A 22003-nucleotide genomic window follows, 5' to 3' on the forward strand; every position below is an offset into this window, starting at 1 on the left:
GCTACCAGAAAAGAGTAAGAAAAAAGTATCCACCCACACTAAGTAGAATAGAAGCGTAACCACTAACCACCCGACCCCATCCCACTCACCATTCCCTTCCCTCTTTCTTTTTCTCTCTCTTTCTGTCTGTCAGTCTGTCTGTCTGACTTTTTCTTCTATCTAAACCAATTCATGAACCAAGAACCTGTACATTGACCACTAATAATGAAACACATGTTGTAGATATTTCCCCACATTTATTATCCTTTTTTTGTGATACGCAAATGACATGAGAAAACTTGGTATACTTGTTTGTATAACCTTCTTCTTGTTTATAAAACCCAATCATAATTTTTTAAAAAAGTATCCAAAGCAAAACACACTATTTATAAGTGCAATATCCATAAACATTTTCGCAGTCTTTTTTTTGTTACCAGGCCCTCCTTCTCCTACAATAAATACATATTTTGATTTTAAATATTCATTTTCATTTTACATATTATTTCCTTTATATAACCTCTTCAACTCTTTTGTCATTACAAGGCCTTTTATTAATGTCATTTAAAAGAGAATTTACACAGTACGGTCCTGCCTGCTGCGTTGACCCTACCACTCTCCCTCCTGCGAAGGTGCACTCGCCCGGCCGTGGGTCAGGTGTGCTTGTGGTGAATGAGCAAACTCGGCCAATGCATTTTCCTAACTGGCAGTGTAAGTGAGGAGCGAACAGTGAGCTTCCTGCTCAACACTAGCCTTTCACTCTGCTGCTTTTCATGCGTCCAGCTTGATGCTCAATTCTTGCACCCAGAGCCTCAGTAGTCTTGAGCTTTCTTTCAACAGTCTTGCACTAGTGCTCTGCCCTCAGCGGCCGCTGTCCTTTCCATGTGCCCATAGATATTTTTTTCTTTTTTTTGGAGGTGGAATAGGGGAGGGTTTAACTTCAAAAAACCAATATTTCAGTGTCTACTCATGCTCTCTCCACTGGCCCCATTTTGCAAGTCTGCAGATCCCCAGGCAGGAATTAACTTTATTACTATTATTATTATTATTAGAATTTATATACCGCCCTATAACCGGAGGTCTCAGGGCGGTTCACAGAACATAGTTGTTCCTCTTTAGGAGTTATTAACAAATTTACATGCAAATTCTTACAACAAAAATGAAGAGATCTACAACCATCATGAACAAGAGCATTTAAAATGGTACACAAGTAATAAATTTCTCCTTGCCTTGTTCATGTGATGCTAGTCCATAAGGCACGACTTCCCCGTGAAATGAAAATTGTGAGCAAGGCTGACCTCATCCACGAAACCTAGACAATGGCTGTGTGATCATGTGCACTCGAGGGCCAAGGCATGCTTTTAAAAGGAAGCCGTTCCAGCAAAACCTTATGCCCCCAGTTATGGCCACAGAGAATGTTTCTGGCAAAGCACTGCAAAGCGCTTGTATTCTCAGTTAGCTACAAGTGTGCTGACTACAGAAGAACACCTTCTCACCCACAGACAACTGGACAATTGCCGAATCGCAGGAATGAACTCACACATCCAGAATGACATAAAAGCTGCTCAAGGGGAGTTTGTCCTTTGTTGCCAGATGTTATTCTTTCAGGAAAAGTAAATGCAGGTGTTGGAAAAGGAATGTACCAAAAGAAAAAAGAGGGGAGTGTGGGCCCTGTAGCAGAGGGTGGGGAACATGTGGGGTGCTAGACTACAACTCCCATCATCTGTGACCATTGAGTCAAGGTATTAAAAGCTGAAAATGTGCAGTCCACCAAAAAGTAAAAAATCTAGAGTGGTGTTAGAATATAAACAAACCACAAGTCTTCTGTTTAAAATGAGATCAGAACAGTTATCAATATAAGCACACACAAAATTATGTGTACAATTCATCTTCATTGTAAAATGTATTAGATTACGCCAGTTGATCCAAAGTAAACTAGTCCAATAAAATGCTTTGCTCTACAGAGTGGCAGTACTGGCAAACGTCCTTGCAGTTTTGCCATTGACGGCAACTCAGTTTAGTGCATAGTTAAACTGGTTTGCAAACTTTTCGTGTTTTCTTTGATCCATTTGATTCATCGCTTTCACCACCCGCTTCATGGCTGTTCTGTAAGAAGAAAACAAGACAAGATGAAAAGGAGAGAACGAAACTGAGGTTACGCACAAATGTGAGCAGCATTTATGAACATGTGAGCAAATATAAGGAAGTGGGATGTGAATAATTGCTAATCAAGCCTCCACAACACTGCACTGATGACGAAGCCGAGCAAATTTATAATCTTAATTAAATTAGCTACAGAAATAAGTTTTAATTTAGCAATGGGCTCATTAAGAGAAATAAACAAAGCAAAGTCCTTCACTGTAATGATCGCACACCACACCTTTTATGGCCACATTCATTTTTACACAACTGCTTTAGTGAAATTTTAAACACCGAAGTGGGAATATACGGAACATGTACCTCTAGGGGGCAATGTTTATGATCTTCTGCTGTGAGCAGAAAGCATTTTGCACATTAAAAAGGAATTAACCAGAGCAATATAAACAAACAGCAACTATTTTGAAACTATCAAATTAGTTTAACGGAGCCCCTAAACCACAAGGTCTTAACAACAGGCACTGTGCATGCATGCGTCCATTCAATTCATCCCACAAACCTGCAAATAGCTGTTTTTAACAGAACTCAAAGCATCTGCATAAAATCATTTCTGGAAACAAATTTTGTTTCACCCCCCGCCCCCAAGCATAAACTGAAAAGAGTTGCTCAGATCAGAGGGAAGGGCTTTAGCAGCCCTGAGCCCGACTCTGGCCAGGGAGAGTGTGGTACAAATAAAAATGTATTATTTATTTTTATTATTATTCTACAGACCACACAAAGGGAAGGATCTCAATCCATTTCAATAAACTGAAGCCACTGAATCTTATTGCCATACTTATTCTCTATGTGTTAAACTACACAAATTACAGACCGGGTGTGGTCTAGCAGTTAGAGGGACAAAAATCCCACTCAGTCCTAAAGCTCACTTGATGAACTAGGGCAAATCACACTCTCTCAGTCAAATCGACTTCACAAAACTCCTGGCTCCTACATTTCATGTGGTTTTTTTCAAGTATAGGCTCGAAGATAAAAATTACTGTATATATGTCAACCCTTCACCAAGTCAGCTTTAGAATTTCTGGAAATCTCTAGTTTTTGAGACAGGTGCCTAGTTTTCCTACTTGCCTGAAACAGGATGCCCCTAAAGTTTAGCTTCTCCAATCTGCAAATAAGGTAACTGAGACAATTTTTCTATGAACCTGTATTGTAATATTCCAACACAACCATCCCCTCCAGTTGCAAGATGCCTGGCAGCTGTATGGGCGTAGACACCATATGCCCAAGTGTGCTGTTCACATGCATCTTGGCTGAATTCTCACACCCAACTAACTGATGGCACCAATTAGCCATCAGTCACTGACGACAGTCAATCTGCAGATGCCCCAAACTTTGCACACTTCGTTATTCATAGAATCACAGAACTGTAGAATTTGAAGTGATCCCAAGGGTGATCTAGTCCAATCCCCTGCAATGCAGGAATCTCAACTAAAGCATCCCTGACAGATGCTTAAAAAGCTCCCTGTTAGATACCACCAGCTACTGAGCTTGCCATCATATTTCCTGGAAACTAGGACAACAATGGAGATAGCTTTGGGCACGTTTTTGCTTTAAACCTTTTAAAGTTGTCTAAGGGCAGAGGACGCATGGAGCAAATACAACAGATTAAAAGAGGTGCCCCTTTAAGCGAAACTCCTCTGGCTTGAGGAGTTTACAGGAGGCACTGCTATAAAAGAACGACAACTATGTGGTCATGGTTTTGGAGCGGGAATGATATTTAATTGGCAGGAGAAAAGTGAGTCTTTAGCACGGCACAATGGCCTTGGCACTTTCATGTCATGTAGGTTTTACATTAGCAGCACTAGCTTGTGAGATACTGTAAATGAAATGAGATCCCACTCTGATGATCTGTGTGCAATTTCACTTAACTTTATTGGCAGACTAGAGCCTGGGTTTATCACCTGTACATTTCAAGTAATTTGGGACTGTTATATAAAGCCAAGGTTATCATCTTGTTTAGTGCTGCAAACTATGAAACCTATTAAAACATGACAGATTGAATTCCCACGCCTGGCACTAACACACATTCAAAATCATTAGCACGAAGCACAGTAAACTAAAAACAACTTTTAAAATTTATTTTCTAAAGCTGATGTGAAATTCTGCTTATTAGAACTTTATGGCTTATTGACTCCTCAAAATAAGACCAGATAATACAAGATTGTCATGGACAATGTGTTGTTCTGCGAGGAGAAGAAAAGCAAGGCGAGTTTTCATTACTCATAACAACCATTACATCAAGACAAGGAAAGCAACACCATTTTAAAATAATGAACATCCCTCAAAACTGGCTCATTCGGGCTTTTGAAGTTATATAATATTGTAAACACTAGTATTTTTGTTGCAAACAAAAAGTGTTTTGCTTCTCGATTTCATAGCATTTGTTTTGCTCCACTTGGATTGATCACACTTGCTGTTGTTCTGTCACACGGAGGTTGGCTTCAAACAGTCACTGTGGCACAGCTGGAACATGCACTGGTTGCAACATGCAACCAAGGCAGATCTGTACGTCTGGGAATGAAGCTTTCATGTCACCAGCCCACATTTGTGGTAGTGGCTGGCACAGCTGTGGAATGAGATGTGGATACAGCCACAAGGATGTCATTTCAAATCACAGACACTGTGGATGTGTGTGTTGTTTGAAAACAGCCGATGTTTACATATTGGTGCTACTTTAATGTTTGTTGCGCTGGACTCCTTTTAGGAATAAGAGTGGGATAAATAGTAATAGGAAGATGCTGAAACATTAGCGATACATTTTGAATGTATGAATAAATTGTGTTAAAACAACAGGTCAGACAAATGATACATTGCGCACCAGGGCTTCGTTGCAGAAAATGCAATGCCAGATTCCTTGAACAAGAGTGAGCTGGAGAAGAGGGAAATCCCATTTGAGAAAATGTCTGGTGTGCACTGCTCATGCAACTAGATATTTCACACATAATGGACCCAATTCAAAGGGTATGAAAAGTCTCAAAGTTTCCTAACTTTTTTACTCTGAAGAAAGATGGATAGAAGGCCTTTCCTTACTCCATCTCATGTGCAGAGCACTCTAGAACGTTCTTGGCTTTGGCCTGTATATGCCTGTTCCCAAAATATAGGGAAGAAGCAAGAATGGGAAAAAATGGAATATGAGTGAAGTCCCAACTAAAGAAGAATGGCAATTCAAACTGATGGAATATGCGCAGCTTGCGGACCTATAATATAGAATAAGAGAACAAGAAGAATAGATGTTTAAAGAAGATTGGAAAATGTTTGCTGAATATATGGAGGGAAATATTTGAAAACGTGGGCAGCATTAAGATTAAATTCAACAGTGTAAGTAAGTTTTGATGGATGTAATAATGGAATACTGAATGGTTTAGTTTATATAAAATATGCAGGGATTTATGTTATGCAAAATGAACCATGGAAAAAGAAGAAGGGGTCACTGATATTTTAAGGTTGTTTAAATGAATATTCTAAAATATAAAACAGAAAATTTAATAAAAATTATAGAAAACAAAACAAAAGAAGGAGAAAGAATTCTTATTTAGTGACAGACATGAAGCATATATTTTCTGCACAAACATGCTACAGTTTCAGACTTGTTGCTGCCTATTTCTTGGGACCAGATTTCTAAATGATCAGCACCCAGGCACTGAGCAGGTAGTTGCCCTTGTGTATAGTCAGATTTGCAGAGGGGTTCAACATACTGGCTTGCACAGGATTACAGTTTTGAATTGGGAGCGCTTAGCTATTTCGTAAGCATAGATTCCTGTGATCTAAAGAACAGACTCCTCACACAAAGAAGCAATCTATACAACCAGCAAAGCTGTTAGCTGACCAGTTTGGGAATAAGGAAGAGACGGTGGAATCCAACCCTAACACTTAATAGCTCTCTTGGGTATAAATGAAAATAGAAATATGAGCATGTGCCATATTATTCTTAATACCTCTTATGCTCCATCCCATTTTCCTTTAAAAAAGTAGAATGTTTTATGTAATCAATGAATGCTATTGTATTTATTATGTATCGTATGCAACTGAATATCAGATGTATGCATAAGCTGCTACTTTCTTCTGTAACATTGTCAAGGAAACCCAGCACTTCCACAGTATTTTGCAGTAGAAATAATGCTTGATAAAAATGTGTATTAAAAACAGATATCCATTACTTTAAGGCAAACACAAAGCACAGAGATATGGAATACATACAATGTGAAATAAAGTCCAATCACCACTGTTCAAATGATGACAATGATGTTACCAGTAACATACCTAATATGGACAGCACAAAAACTAGCTGTTCTTATGTAGCAATATTCTATGAATCAACACAAATAATTTTGAAATAAATATTATCGTTAACAGTTTTAATACTGTGTGTAACTTCATATTTTTGACTCAAGTGACATAATTTCAGATTTCCAGCAACAGCGTTTCTGGTACCAAAACCTGTATTTTCCTTGAGATTGTATATAAAAGGCACACTCTAAAGAAGTAATTGCATTGCAGGGGGTTGGACTAGATGACCCTTGGTGTCCCTTCCAATTCTATGATAAAAACAAAACTAAATTAGCAGAGCAACAAACAAGATAGGCATTATAAGCAAAGTAGCCTCTTACTTATCAAAAACTTTCTTTTCCAGGCGGGAGCGAGAAGTGTTTGCCTGCTGCTTCAGGTCTGTAAGGTTTGCATATTTCTTTTTCTTCCCTTTCTTTTTTCCTCCTTTTCCACTGTACCGAGAGGATCCCAGATCAGCCCCAGTGGCTGCTTCAACTTCTCTCATGAACTCTGGGTCTTGCCACTCTAGACAAAGGCAAAAACACCAACAAGCGTTTTATTGCTGAATTTTCAGAATGGCAGAACCGAATTCAAAATGGAGGCCGAGTCAGAAAAAAATCAAACCATTCCACACTGAAGAGATGTCATCTAGAGCAGCTTCCCTCAACGTGTTGCCCTCCAGGTGTTTTTGGTGAATGACTTCCATCAGCGCAGCTGGTGTGAGCTACATCCCAAACATCTGGAGGGCACCAGGTTGGGGAGCGCAGATGAACCTTTGCATTAAGTGCAAATGGAGCTCTAGAAAAATTCCAAGGCAAGAAGCCTAGAAGGGCAAAATTAAAGCACTCACTTGCAGCAGATGGATGACACAGTTTACTTTTTTTGAAGTAAAGGAATACAAAGCAGAACAATTCAGATACAGGAACTATTAATCCAAGATTAACAAAAACTAAACAGTTTATCTCCCAGTAAATAAGAAGGCAGCACAGACACACAGTTTAGGAACCCTGTGAATGGAGCGATTGTTTAAACACAACAAAAAAACGCTGGCGTTCAGTAGAGATGAAATGAGCATTTGAGTAAAATGAAGGAGCAATTTAAAAGCCTTTGAGAAAAATCGATAGCGTGCCAGGAAGAGCAGCCTTTTTGAGCACTGATGGGCCCCTAAAGCTCTTCATACATTGTTACTGGTTTAGCAGCAGGGAAAAGAAAATTACACAGTTTGCAAGGGGTAGGGCGGAATCAATACTGTAGTTAGTAAAGAGATACTATTTCACATCTGACTGGCCAGGGGCTGCCTTCACTACCTTGTCCTGATACCTGTTTGTTAACAAGTCACTAAGGGTTGGAAAACCAGATATTCTTCAGGGCTGACACAAAAAATAGGCACTTAATTTGCTCCTCTGTGTGAACTATTGTAAAAGGATGAACACTGCAGATTAGCAGGTCAGCCTAATCCCTCATGATTCGTCGTTTCAGGAGAGCCTGAAGCTCCGTGGACACTTGGGCTAGGATGTAATATTTTTAAAGAGTCAAGAAACAGAAATCAAGGCTTCATCACTATTAGACTGCAGCATGAGAATCGCTTTTGCTTTCAGTTACCTGGACAGGAAGATATAAAGGGCACAAGAGGGGCCTCAGAATGCTTCGCCTTTTACTTTGCCTTACGTCCTAGCTCTCTATTTCTAGTACTGCAAACATGGTAGATGCCATTATTTTCAGGGGACCCAGATTCTGAAAAAAGGGGATATGCTTTCTGAACCCTTGAGGCCAGTGTCCATTTGAGGTAGGGTCAGGTGTCTTAACAGGTGGAGCAGAGCCAGCTGATTCTATTTTGCTAGACATTCTCCTCCCTTGCAAAGACACCAAGGACCACGTAGAACAATTGCTGCCTTATTCTTGCTAAACCATCCCTTTAATTGGCCCGATTGCACTGGCTGCCAATTAGTTTCAGGGGCCCATTTCCAAGTGTTGGTTTTGACCGATAAAGCCTCAAGGGGCTCATGACCTCACTACTTCAAGGACTGCCTCTCAATCAATCGACGTATGAACTGACCTGGCCCCTGAGATCCATCTTCAGAGGCCCTTCTTTGTGTGCCCTCGCCACAAGAGGTCCGGAGGGTGGCAATACGATGATGGGCCTTTTTTTGCAGCGGCTCCACATTTGTGAAATTCTCTCCCCAGGGAGGCTTGCCTGGCGCCTTCCTTACACACCTTCAGGAACCAGGCGAAAACATTCCTCTTCAACCGGGCCTTGGGCTGACTAACATCCTATATCCTTCTAAATGTGTTTGTCGGAGGGGTTTGATTTTGTTCTTGCTTTTATTATGCATTTTGTGTTTTTATCTTTACGCTCAGAACCACCCGAGATACAAGGATGAAAGGCAGTAAAGGTAAAGGGACCCCTGACCATTAGGTCCAGTCGTGACCGACTCTGGGGTTGCGGCGCTCATCTCGCTTTACTGGCCAAGGGAGCTGGCGTACAGCTTCCAGGTCATGTGGCCAGCAGGACTAAGCCGCTTCTGGCGAACCAGAGCAGTGCACGGAAACGCCGTTTACCTTCCCGCCGGACCTATTTATCTACTTGCACTTTGACGTGCTTTCGAACTGCTAGGTGGGCAGGAGCTGGGACCGAGCAACGGGAGCCCACCCCGTCGCGGGGATTCGAACCGCCAACCTTCTGATCGGCAAGTCCTAGGCTCTGTGGTTTAACCCACAGCGCCACTCGTGTCCCTTGAAAGGCGGTAGGCAATTTTTTAAAAAAACAGAGAAACAATCCAGGAGTGGGAAACCTTTTTGGCTCCGTGGGTGACATTCCTATCAAGAACTGCCTCATAGGCCAAATTTGACAGGTGGCGTCACCACAGAGCACCTCTCAATCAATTGACATCACAAATGATTTCAGGGGATTTGGTAGTGGTCACCACGGCAGTGCTGAAGGGAAGTTTCTTTCCTTCCTTTCAAGGGGAAAAAACCTTCCCGTTGGCAATGTCTTGCTTTATTTCTGCAATGTGTGCAGCCAAACAGATCAGTCTGGGTGCACAGGGGGAAAAAAATCAGATTAAAAAAAAAGGGATTTTTTTTTATTTAAATAGGATTTTAAAAGTAAAATGCTTTTGGAAGAATAATCTTTCTAAAGATAGTTTTCTATTTAGGATACATTATAGTCCAAAGGCTATTCATCAGGGAATAAGGATTTGTTTTAAGCTTTTCATGTGTGCTAAAACTCAGTCTAAGTTTTTTTTTTTTTTAAAGTTAACCACATCAGTTAATAAACATGGATACATATGCCATAATGTTATTGCTTTAGCTAAATAAATTGTTTAAACTGTTATTAAGGAAATGATTGTTTTTTCTCCTTCCAATAAAGTACAGCAGAAAAGTTGTCCAAATATAAACAGTTAACATATTAAACCTCACAATAATTTCATAATTATCTGTCTATGTATTTCTAATGGTATAAGCAAATCAGTAATTTTTGATAGAACTGTAAAAACTGCTCTGAAAATTTTATTATTCCAAAAATGAAACTATCATCTGGTTGTAAATATTAAGATTATAGAGCAAGAATGAATCTTTCCGTAAAAAAATACATGATTTAAATCAAGTCTTACTGACTAGTGATTTAAATCAACACTATGGTCCAGCTCCGAGGGCCTTCTGGCGGTTCCCTCACTGCGAGAGGCCAAGTTACAGGGAACCAGGCAGAGGGTCTTCTCGGTAGTGGCGCCCGCCCTGTGGAATGCCCTCCCATCAGATGTCAAAGCGATAAACAACTACCTGACATTCAGAAGACATCTGGAGGCAGCCCTGTTCAGGGAAGTTTTTAATATGTGACATTTTAGTGTATTTTTCATCTCTGCTGGAAGCCGCCCAGAGTGGCTGGGGAAACCCAGCCAGATGGGCGGGGTACAAATAATAATTATTATTATTATTATTATTATTATTATTATTATTATTAACCCTCTCCTCCAGCCCAATCAGCTAACACAGGCATAGGCAAACTCAGCCCTCCAGATGTTTTGGGACTACAACTCCCATGATCCCTGGCTAACAGGACCAGTGGTCAGGGATGATGGGAATTGTAGTCCCCAAAAAAAAATATCTGGAGGGCCAAGTTTGGGGATGCCTGAGCTAATGTCAGTAGCGATGAGAAGTTGGGTGTGGTTTGGGGGAAATAGCCTCACGGGCCAAACTAGACCTTCTGGCAGGCCAAAACTGGCCTGGGGGGCCAGAGGTTTCCCACTCCTACTTTAATCCAGATCTGAATGGCATTTGTGCTGCAAGGCCTCAGGCACAGGGACCCTTTCAGTTCTGCTACTGAGGATCTGATAATTTAGTTTCTTTCTTGTTCCAATTATGACTTTGACGGTAGCTATACTTAGGCTATGAAGTGTAGGAAGGCAACATTTCACCTGAAATTAATTTGTTGACGTTTGTGCACTATTATCTGAAAGCAGCAAAATAGTCATTTCCTTTGGAATTTAGAAAATGGCTTATTGCTACACAAAATATAGAGCTTTCATTTATGAAAAGCATTTTGGGTACAACCAAAAGGCTGTCAAAAAAGGTATCAGTAAAGATTACTTGTCCTTTCTAGCACCAGGAATAATCTATTTTTTCTCTAAATTTCCACCAAGGATAAATTCATGCTTTAATTTATAAATTAATATTGTCTGGCTTCTTCTCCTTACTCCCCATGGTTATAGTCATATTCAAAGGTAACTTTGCACATATTTTAAACTCAATAATCACAGACATACAAACCTGGTTGCTTTTCTTTTTTCTCAAACTCTTGCTTTGCTTCTCTCTCTCTGTCTTCTTGATCAATAGGAGTCCCAGAATCATCCCGGGGGATTATTTTTCCATGAAATGGGCACTTCAGAAAGAAACAATGATATTTGTGCTGTTACACACACATTCTCTCTCTCTATATATATATATATTTATAACAAGTTAGGCCTGATTAGGAACATTTTTTGTAACTTATGGACAGAACAGAGAAGCTGCAAGTGGGTTTATTTGAGATACACGGCTGTGCTGACTGATTCATATCATTCTGGATATGGGAATATCCCAACAGCAGGTGGTCATGAAATCCAGGGAACTTTGCTCTGCTATCACTGGAACCACAGTTCACCTCAGTTCTGAAAACTCCTATTTGTAGTTCTCTGAAATGTTTATTTGAGCCTAGGGTTTGGTACAAATTCTCCGCACTCAACATACATGTAATGCACTCCAAGCTTTTTCAACCACCTGCAAATTCCCAATATACAAAAACCACTAAGAAAGTGAAAGTGAAATGAAAGGGTTTTTTTTGAGTATCTTTGGAAGATAGAGAGGTAGCTTTGAGAGATATGAATTTGTGGATTCACTTAATTTCCTTCCTTCCTTCCTTCCTTCCTTCCTTCCTTCCTTCTTTCCTTCTTTCCTTCTTTCTTTTCTTTCCTTCTTTCTTTTCTTTCCTTCTTTCTTTCTCTTACTCATATGTGCATTTTCTTTGGAGTATGTTGCCTGCCTTAACACAAAGTACTTTCTGCTTGAAAATGTAAGAATGGTCTTAGTGGATCAGGCCAAATATCCAGCCTACAACCTATAAATGTGTCTGTTCCTTCTGGGGAAAAAATCTGGTCATCCCGACTTGAAGGGCAAGGCTAAAGCATTTGCTCTACAAAGAAAGGCCTTAAATTATTTGTGTTCTTAGTTTTGGGGTGGGGGAAAGGATGTTTAAAATGAGATTATACTGCAATGACCATCAATGTGGAAAATCTGAATACAAACTATTATCATAGTAAATGTGCAATCATGTGCATGCCTACTCAGAAGAAAGTTCAACCAAGTTCAATAGGATTTAGTCCCAGGCAAACAAGTACAGGATTGCAGCTGTAGTCTTTAAGAAGTGATCGGACCCTTCATTGTTTTGCTGCTGCAGAGCATAGCTATCCTCCCAGAATAGTTTTTTATTTTAAAAAACTACCTTGCTTTTCCTTCTGCAAGAATGCTAAAAGTACCTACATTTCAAAAAAACAAACACCCCACAAAAACTAAACTCATCAACAAAACGCAACACCAAACTCCAAGATTAAAACAACTACAGTGGTGCCCCGCAAGACGAATGCCTCGCAAGACGAAAAACCCGCTAGACAAAAGGGTTCACGTTTTTCGATGCGCTTCGCAAGACGAATTTCCCTATGGGCTTGCTTCGCAAGACGAAAACGTCTTGCGAGTCTTGCGATTTTTTCCCGCTTCCCCCCCTTTTTCTAAGCTGCTAAGCCGCTAATAGCCTTTTAGCCGCTAAGCCGCTAACCCTTTAATAGCCGCTAAGCCGCTAATAGTGCTAATCCGCTAATAGGGTTGCTTCGCAAGACGAAAAAACCGCTAGACGAAGAGACTCACGGAACGGATTATTTTCGTCTTGCGAGGCACCACTGTAATGGAATTCCTTCACTCTTTCAGAGCAGTAGAACTTGAGGTCATTCCCTCTTTTAGGAAAACAGAGAAGCATTTCTTCAAACAGTTCTTTTATGGCTGGATTTAAGTTTAATATACCAAACTGAGGACTTGAAATTCTTCATATTCAAAGTCCATTTTGGCATTCTCAGTGATCTTACACCACAAATCTTATGGTCAGAAATATCCTGAGTAGACATTATAGTGGTACTGAATTATTCAGCATCAAACTGTTAAAACGCTGTGCCCAGGTCCCCAGTCCTTTCCAGTCTGCAAGTCTAATTTTGCTCCATGCTGGTCTGGCAGCAACAAGATTATTTTCCATCATTTAATCATGAATTACGAAGGCAGGCTTTTAGAGAAAGGAGACCTAATTCAATTCCAAGTAATGCAACAGGTGTACTATGTGGGACTTCATTTTGGATTACATTCAATTCTTCCTTTCTGGAGTTTCCCTCAAACTGCTGCCTCATATCTCTGGCAAAGCACATTAAAGTTAAAGGTAAAGGGACCCCTGACCATTAGGTCCAGTCGTGACTGACCCTGGGGTTGCAGCGCTCATCTAGCTTTATTGGCCGAGGGAGCCGGTGTACAGCTTCCGGGTCATGTGGCCAGCATGACTAAGCCGCTTCTGGTGAATCAGAGCAGCGCACGGAAACGCCGTTTATCTTCCCGCCGGAGTGGTACCTATTTATCTACTTGAACTTTTGAACTGCTTTTGAACTGCTAGGTTGGCAGGAGCAGGGACTGAGCAACGGGAGCTCAGCCTGTCGCGGGGATTCGAACCACCAACCTTCTGATCGGCAAGTCCTAGGCTCTGTGGTTTAACCCACGGCGCCACCTGTGTCCCCTGCCAAGCACATTACAGTATTAATATTTTAAAGAAATGGCAAAATAGGACCAAGTGGAATGCTCTAGAGGTGTTATTAAGCACCCACCTTAAATCTATCCTGCCTTTCACAAAGTCCTCCATTAGGCATTGGTGCCCGGCATTTGTGTTTCACTGGCTCAAACTTGCCAGCAAATGTTATACACCTGCTCTTCAGCATCTCTGCAACTTCTTTGTTTTCCACTTCCTCTTCCATTTCGCTGGGTGCCCAGAAGCGATGCTGAGAAGAACATCTAGAAAACAGAACAGTTACATCAGTGTTTTGCCATGAATATAAACATAAATTCTAGAGAGACATTTTAACACCTTCTCCTGATATATGACATACGCTTTTAAAATATCTAAACACTGCTTGGGCTCAAATTCCTAAACAACTTTGATTTTTTAAAACATCGAATATATTTAATTCAGCTGCAAGCTAAAAAATATATAATGAAACTACTATCTCAAGAGGACTGCAAGTGATTCACTTCTCCATAAGCAGCTTCATCACATATTTTGTAAGGTTAATTTATCATTTTGTGTTTTTACGTTGTAAATAGCCTTGTGATCTTTGGATGAAGCATGGTGTATAAATTAAATAAAATGAATTCTAGAAATGGATCAGGTTATGTCAGAAACACTGTCTGTCATCAGGCGGCTCACAAAATTTGCAAGTGTGCAGAAAGTTTTTACATTTCAAGGTTTCAGTAAAAATGAGCAGATAAGGCTTGATGCGTCACAATTTAAGAGAGGATTTTTTTTTTACATATTTTAAAAGAAAACATGCAGTATATTTACTTAATAATCTTCCCAGAACCTGGTTGCTCTTGGCCCCAGTAGAAAAGATCTAACCCAAACGGTACGACCGGAGCCTTGGCTTTTTCTTCTTCAGACGTATTGTTGGGTGCCGCTGGTTCAGAATTTCTAGATTTGTAGGATAAAATACAAATGATGAAGAGACAACAGTTACTATCCAGAATCATGTAGGCTGTTTATGTTGGCCAGATTTAACATGTTTCCCTCGGCGGTAGTGAGAGGAAGATATTTAGCTATCCCAGAATCAGAGCGTCTCTGCAAATGCAGTAAAAAGGAACTAGATACTTTAGAACATATATTCCTCTCCTGTGATTTTGGCAGCTATGCCAGAATACAATTGTATGAGGCCCTAAAATTCAATAAACAGACTTTTACTCAACCAACTGTTCAGGACATGCTGGCGGACAGCGATGATCAAATTACTTTAATAGCGGCCGAATTTTTAAGAGCTGCCCATGAAGAAAGAATGGGCCATGATAAGGAGACTTAGTGGTTGTTAATGGTAGGTGATGATGTTGCGTTGTATTATTATTTTATATTATATTGTATTATGTTATTTATATGTGGTGTGTTATGCCTAATAAAGGATTTTGATTTGATTTGATTACTATCCAGAACGACAAGAAACATTCAACAATTGGCATCCACTTCACGTTAGACCTACTTCAACTTTTAGCAGGTCAAAATGCTGTGAAAAGCAAATACTTTACTATGACAAGGAATTAACGATTCACGAGAAGACGTGCATAACTCTTAGATGATTTTCCAAGGTACTTGAACAAGAAAAGCTAGGAACAATACAACACAAACCAAGCAAGAACCGCGATGCTGATTAAATATTGCCTTTGTCTTTAGAAGTCTAAAACAGTGTTATACCACTTTAAGCAGCCATGAGTTCCCCCAAAGAGTTATGGGAACTGTAGTTTGTTAACAGGGCTGGGAGTTGTTCAGAGACTCCTACTCCCCTCATGGAGCTACAATTCCCAGAGTTCCCTGGAAAGAGGAATTGACTTTTAAATCACTCTGCGAATTGTAGTGCTTTGAGGGGAATACAACCAGTGTTAGAAACTGAGATATGAAAGCTAGGAGCTGAATGGCACCTTAAAACTGAGTTATGGGTGCAATAATGGAATGTCAAGGTCTTGTCCAAGTCTTGTCCAAATGAAGAGAACAAAAAGAAACATAACCTTTGGCAAAAAGAAAAGTGGAAGCCGACAGTAAAGGTAAAGGGACCCCTGACCATTAGGTCCAGTCGTGGCCGACTCTGGGGCTGCGGCGCTCATCTCGCTTTACTGGCCGAGGGAGCCGGCGTACAGCTTCCGGGTCATGTGGCCAGCATGACTAAGCTGCTTCTGGAAACCAGAGCAGCGCACAGAAACGCTGTTTACCTTCCCGCCAGAGTGGTATCTATTTATCTACTTGCACTTTTTAAAGTTCTTTCGAACTGCTAGGTTGGCAGGAGCTGGGACCGAGCAACGGGAGCTCAGCCCGTTACGGGGATTCGAACCGCCGACCTTCTGATCGGCAAGTCCTAGGCTCTGTGGTTTAACCCACAGCACCATCCGCGTCCCTTAGACAGTAAGGGATGCTAAAGAATAATTTGAGGAACAAATTGCTAAAAACATTGAGACCATCAACAGTAAGTTCTTTAAATATACAGTGGTACCTCAGGTTAAGTACTTAATTCATTCCGGAGGTCCATACTTAACCTGAAACTGTTCTTAACCTGAAGAACCACTTTAGCTAATGGAGCCTCCTGCTGCTGCTGTGCCGCCTGAGCCTGATTTCTGTTCTCATCCTGAAGCAAAGTTCTTAACCTGAAGCACTATTTCTGGGTTAGCGGAGTCTGTAACCTGAAGTGTATGTAACCTGAGGTACCACAGTATTAGTAGGGGTGTGTGTGGAGCAGTTGGACCTTAGGATGACAAGAGAGTCAAAGGTGTGCTAGATGAGGTTAGGGAGATTGCAGAACTGAATGAATTCTTTGTGTCTGCCTTTACTATTGGAGCCAGAGTATATCCTAGTGCTTGAACTAACTTTTGTAGAAGAGTCCGAGAAATTAAGTTCTGGAACTAACAGGCAAAATAAAAGCATTCACCTGGACGTTCTCGGAGAACTCAAATGTATAACAGTTCATCTTCTAACAAAAACATGTAACTTGTCCCTCAGACCAGCCCCCATACCCAAGGACTGGAAAGTAGCCAATGTAACACAGTTAACACATAGTTAAACCATTGAACTTGCTCCAAAAAGAGGCAGTAAAGAATACATTACTGGAAACCAGAGGAGGGGCAGAGTGCTCTCGTGCTCAGCCTTTGCTCAAGGGTTTCCCAGAAGCATATGGGTAGACCCTTTGAGAACAGCATGCTGGACTAGGTAGGCTACAGGCCTGATCCAGCAGGCTCTTACGTTTTTAAAATACAGGTAAGGGTATGTGTGATGCTGTACAAGGACTGCAAACTTAAACAGAAAGTTGTATGTGCTACTCAGATGGTATGGCATGAGGCCTCGAAGGGGGCAGGAGATTCAACAGCGTATGCATTCCATGCTGGAAATTGCGGCAGAGCTGAGGAGAATTGGGGAGGAACCCAAAGACAAACATGTTGCAGCCCTACTGCTGTGCTGCCTCTATGAATCATGCAATGCCCTAAACGGCCTCAGCCCAGTATACCTGAAGGAGCGTCACCACACCCATCGTTCAGCCCAGACACTGAGGTCTAGCGCCGAGGGCCTTCTGGCAGTTGCCTCACTGCAAGAAGCAAAGCTACAGAGAACCAGGCAGAGGGCCTTCTTGGTGGTGGTGCCCGCCCTGTGGAACGCCCTCCCATCAGATGTCAAAGAGATAAACAACTACCTGACATTTAGAAGACATCTGAAGGCAGCCCTGTTCAGGAAAGTTTTTAATGTGTGACATTTTAATGTATTTTTAATCTTTGTTGGAAGCCGCCCAGAGAGGCTGGGGAAACCCAGCCAGATGGATGGGATACAAATAATTATTATTATTATTATTATTATTATTATTATTATTATTATTATTATACCTGTGAAACCAGACCTGACCCAAGAATACGTTCAAGGCAGGCTGATTGATGAGTACAGCCACAGGAGGGAAAACAGGGCAGGCAAGAAGACTGAGGGACTAGAGACAGTTCAGAGGATCCCCTTCCCGACTTCCGGTCGGCGCCAGCGTTTAATGGCGGTCTTAGCCTCGAGCTCCGAGGCAAGACTGCTCTGTAAGTTCGGGTCTGACCCGCTACGGCGAGCGGGGGACCCCTAAAATCACAGGCGCTGAAGCTTGTGAACAAGGAGATTCGGTGGGCACCTTTGCGCCCCCCGGTATCGTGAAGGAGCCTTTTTAAAGGCTCCGGAGCGGCATCGGGTGTGAGCGCGGTGCTGAGGATCGCAACCCAGCTTACGGAGTGAAGCCGCGTCGCCATTGACGGAGAGCGCCGATTCCTTTCTGAAACAACCGATTGGCAACATTACCCGTGAGTAAGATCTGCAACTAAACGGGATTCTAAAAGCAATTTAAGAAAATTCGGCTGAAAACGGGAGAGGTAGAAAATAAGGAAGCCAGCCCTCCCGGAACTGCACGACCGATCGAGCAATGGAAAAACAAGCTATTTTTAAAGGGAACCTTTCTATTTAAGAAACCTTATTGAACTCTTGATATTGGAAGAAATCCCCCCCCCCCACAGGCAGGTGAAGGGGGGAAGAGGACTGTGTAAATCTAATCTGCCAGAGGACAGGGGGTTGGAAAAAAAAAAGTCTTCCGCTGCCGAAGCCTCTGATCAGGCTGCCGGGGGAAAAAAACAAGCGCCAGGAAAGTGAGCTGTCAGAAAATGAGCTGTTAAAAAGCTGGTGGATATAGAGGCTAAACTTAATTGAAATAAAATAACGGGACTTTAGGTAATTGAACTTATAAGATATTGGATTTGAAACAAATAAGACTTTTGGCTGGACTTTTGCTTGGTGGAACTTTGCATTGGCTACTTGTTTCCCTGTCTTTTGTGTTGCTATTGTCGCCATTACTTGGATACAATTTCCCCCTCTAGAGGACTAAAAGAGAGAAACAGTTGCACTGTGATAGAGACAGAGAAGTGGGATTTTCCACTTGCAACTTTCCTGTGGGAACGACCTTGAGTTATGAGCACTCCACAGGAGGAAATAACAACAAGAAGCAAATCAAAACAAACTCAAAAGCAGACCCAAAGAAGAGGCTCCACATCAGGAGCTACAGCTGTACAGGAAAAAGGAACAACAGCATCAATGGAATCTATGACACAGGCACTGCTTAGAATAAACAAGTCTTTAGAAGCACTTACCAAGCAGTCCACAGAGAACTCTAGGAAATTGACAGATAATTCTAAGAAATTGACAGAGCTGACAACAAGACTAGATCTGAACACGACGGCAATTGCAAATAATACAGATTCTATAAACCGTCTTGTGCAAGAATCTACAGAAACGAGAAAAATAGCCGAGAGCGCAAGGAGCACAGCCGAGGACACCAGGGGAAAGTTTGTACCCATTGCAAAGAAAGTCAACGAACATGATTCAGCTTTGGCCTTTTTGGAACTAGAGAGGAAAAATAAGAATTTGAAATTAAGATCAGTACCAGAGGAAGAACAGGGTAACCTGGGAGACTTCCTGACAGATAAATTCCAAGAATTTTGGATTGATGAATTAGGAGGGGAAGAGGAGCAGGAATTTGCAATCACTTCAGCCTTCCGGATTGGCAGAAAACAAGGCAAGAAACCAAGGGATTGTTTAATCACCTTAAGATCCAAAGAAGAAAGGGATAAAATACTGAACCTACATTTCCAGAAGGCCCTGATTGTTAAGAATTCCCAGGTACAGATCTTCAAGGATATTCCTAAGCACTTCCTAGAGGTGAGGTCTCAATTTAAGACTTTAGCAGATTTGCTGAAAAAATACAATATCCCATTTAGGTGGGAATTTCCACAAGGATTGTCCTTCAACTTCAAAGGGAAGAAAATTAAGATCAAAACAACTCAAGATAAAGACCAATTTTTGGAGAAATACTTTGAGGACTTTGAGAAAGGAACTGTAGAAGAGAGGGAAATACCAGATATAGCAAATCTATCATTTGGACTTGCCCCAGCACCTGCTGACGAGGAACAAGAACTTGGAGCAGTCGGCGGAAAAGCAGCCCAATAACAGAAATGTCTCTGCAATTTTTGAGTTGGAACTGTCACGGCCTGAACCATCCCCGAAGAAGAGGACAGGTGTTTCATATATTAAAGAAAGAACATCTAGATATAATATGTTTGCAAGAAACCCATATTGCCAGGATAAACAGAAAACTTTTGATAAATAAAAGATTGGGACAAGAATTCATTTCTTCTGACAAAGTTAAGAAAAGGGGAGTTGTGATTTATGTGAAGGAAAAATTAGAACCAAAATTAATTTTCAAGGATGAACAAGGAAGATTTCTGGCAGTGGAAATTCAAATTCAAGGAGAAAAAATTCTGATTGTAGGAGTTTATGCACCTAATGAAGGGAAGGCCGAGTTCTTCAAGAAGTTGCATGAGACGTTAATGGATTTTATGGACTTTAAAATAATACTTATGGGCGATATGAACGGAGTAGTCTCCACAAACATGGATAAAGCGCAGAGACAAACTATTTCCAAGGATGGGAGACTGCCAAAGACCTTTTTTGAACTGACACCATGGACTTGATTGATATCTGGAGAACAAGGAACCCTCTAGAAAGAGAGGGGACCTTCTTCTCTGAAGCAAAAATGACATGGACCAGGATTGACCAAATATGGATTTCCAGCAATCTGGCACCAAGGATTAAAAAGACAGAAATCTGCCCAAAAACTTGTTCCGATCACAATGCAGTAAAGATGGAAATGAAGCTGACAACAACTGGAACCTTCAGATGGAGAATGAATGACACCCTGTTTAAAGATGAAACAATCTACAAAAAGGCCCAAAAGACATTGAAGGACTATTTCGAGATAAATTTAAGATCAGAGGTGGAAAGAAGAATAATATGGGATGCAAGCAAGGCCGTGATGCGAGGTTTCCTGATTCAGCAAAACTCCATAAAGAAGAAACAACAGAATGAGAAGAAGGAAAAAATCTGGAATCAAATAAAAGAAGGAGAGAAGAAATTGAGGTCTAAACCTAAATCTCAGGAGATTCTAAGAGAAATAAAGTACTATCAGACTCAATATATGGAACTGGTGAACGAGGAGATAGAATGGAAAATAAAACAAATGAGGCAAAAATCATTTGAATCAGCAGATAAATGTGGGAAATTGCTATCATGGCAACTGAAAAAGAGACAAAAGCTGAACACCGTGACATCCCTAGAAGTGGATGGTAAATTTATCAATAAACCAAACGAGATTAGCAATTGTTTCCAAAGTTATTTTAAAAAGTTATATGCTCAAGGGCCAAAGAAAGAACAAGAGATTTAAGAATTCATTAAAAAATATGGACTCTCAAAGATTTCTGAAAAAAGCAAGAGGACTTTAAATGAGAAAATTACAGACCAAGAAATAGAGGGTGCCATTCAAAAAATGCAACTGGGAAAATCACCAGGTCCAGATGGACTGACGGCCAGATACTACAAAGCATTGAAGGAATGGTTAATACAACCATTGAAGGAAGTATGCAACCAAATCTTAGAGGGGAAAAAGGCTCCCGAATCGTGGAAAGAGGCATTCATCTCACTTATACCAAAGACAGAAACTGAGAAACACCAAGTTAAGAACTACCGCCCTATATCTTTGCAGAAATTTTAGCAAAAAGATTTAAAAAAGTGTTATCAGAGGAGATTCATAAAGACCAAACAGGCTTTCTCCCAGGGAGATATATGTCAGACAATGTGAGAAATATTATAGATATATTAGAACTCCTGGAGATGGAGATAAACAGAAAAGCAGTGTTGATCTTTGTGGATGCGGAGAAAGCCTTTGACAATATTTGTTGGACCTTTTTAAAGAGGAATCTCCATGGGATGGGGGTAGGCCATAACTTTGAAAATGGTATAAGTGCAATATACTCTGAACAAAAGGCTAAATTAATTGTGAACGGTATGGTTATGGATGAGATTCCAATAGAAAAAGGGACACGACAGGGATGCCCAATATCCCCTCTATTATTTATATCTGTCCTGGAGGTATTATTGAATATGATCAGAAGGGACCAGCTGGTAGAAGGGATAAGACTCGGAACTAAACATTATAAGTTAAGAGCTTTTGCAGATGATCTAGTTTTAACTCTCCAACAACCAGAAGCCAGTACGAAAAGAGCTTTAGAACTTATTGAAATATTTGGTCAAGTGGCAGGTTTTAAATTAAACAAACAAAAGACGAAGGTGCTGGGGAAAAATCTAACGAACGAGGAAAAAGATAGCTTTCAAAGAGAAACCGGTTTAGAAATAACAAAAAAGGTGAAATACCTGGGGGTGAACTTAACATCAAAAAATGTG

The 22003-nt window shown here is 40.9% G+C and overlaps 1 protein-coding gene and 1 long non-coding RNA gene across 2 annotated transcripts in view; both read right to left on the minus strand.

Moving 5' to 3' along the window:
* Positions 1-216: 216 nt before the first annotated feature.
* LOC310844418 overlaps positions 217-22003 on the minus strand; it is a 157899-nt gene continuing 136112 nt past the window's right edge. Inside the window, exon 2 of the long non-coding RNA XR_014564107.1 lies at positions 217-1001. This is a non-coding gene — a long non-coding RNA (uncharacterized lncRNA). The remainder of the gene's footprint in view (positions 1002-22003) is intronic.
* Positions 217-22003, minus strand: part of UVSSA (UV stimulated scaffold protein A) — a 64564-nt gene continuing 42777 nt past the window's right edge. Inside the window, exons 9-13 of the mRNA XM_083738344.1 lie at positions 14516-14641; positions 13785-13968; positions 11164-11275; positions 6738-6921; positions 217-2082 (exon numbers count right to left, since the gene is read on the minus strand). Coding sequence (XP_083594470.1) covers positions 1989-2082; positions 6738-6921; positions 11164-11275; positions 13785-13968; positions 14516-14641 — 700 coding nt within the window. The 3' untranslated portion in view covers positions 217-1988. The remainder of the gene's footprint in view (positions 2083-6737; positions 6922-11163; positions 11276-13784; positions 13969-14515; positions 14642-22003) is intronic.

The sequence above is a fragment of the Podarcis gaigeae genome (genome assembly GCF_964106915.1).
Source record: "Podarcis gaigeae genome assembly, chromosome: 5".
NCBI lineage: Eukaryota > Metazoa > Chordata > Lepidosauria > Squamata > Lacertidae > Podarcis > Podarcis gaigeae.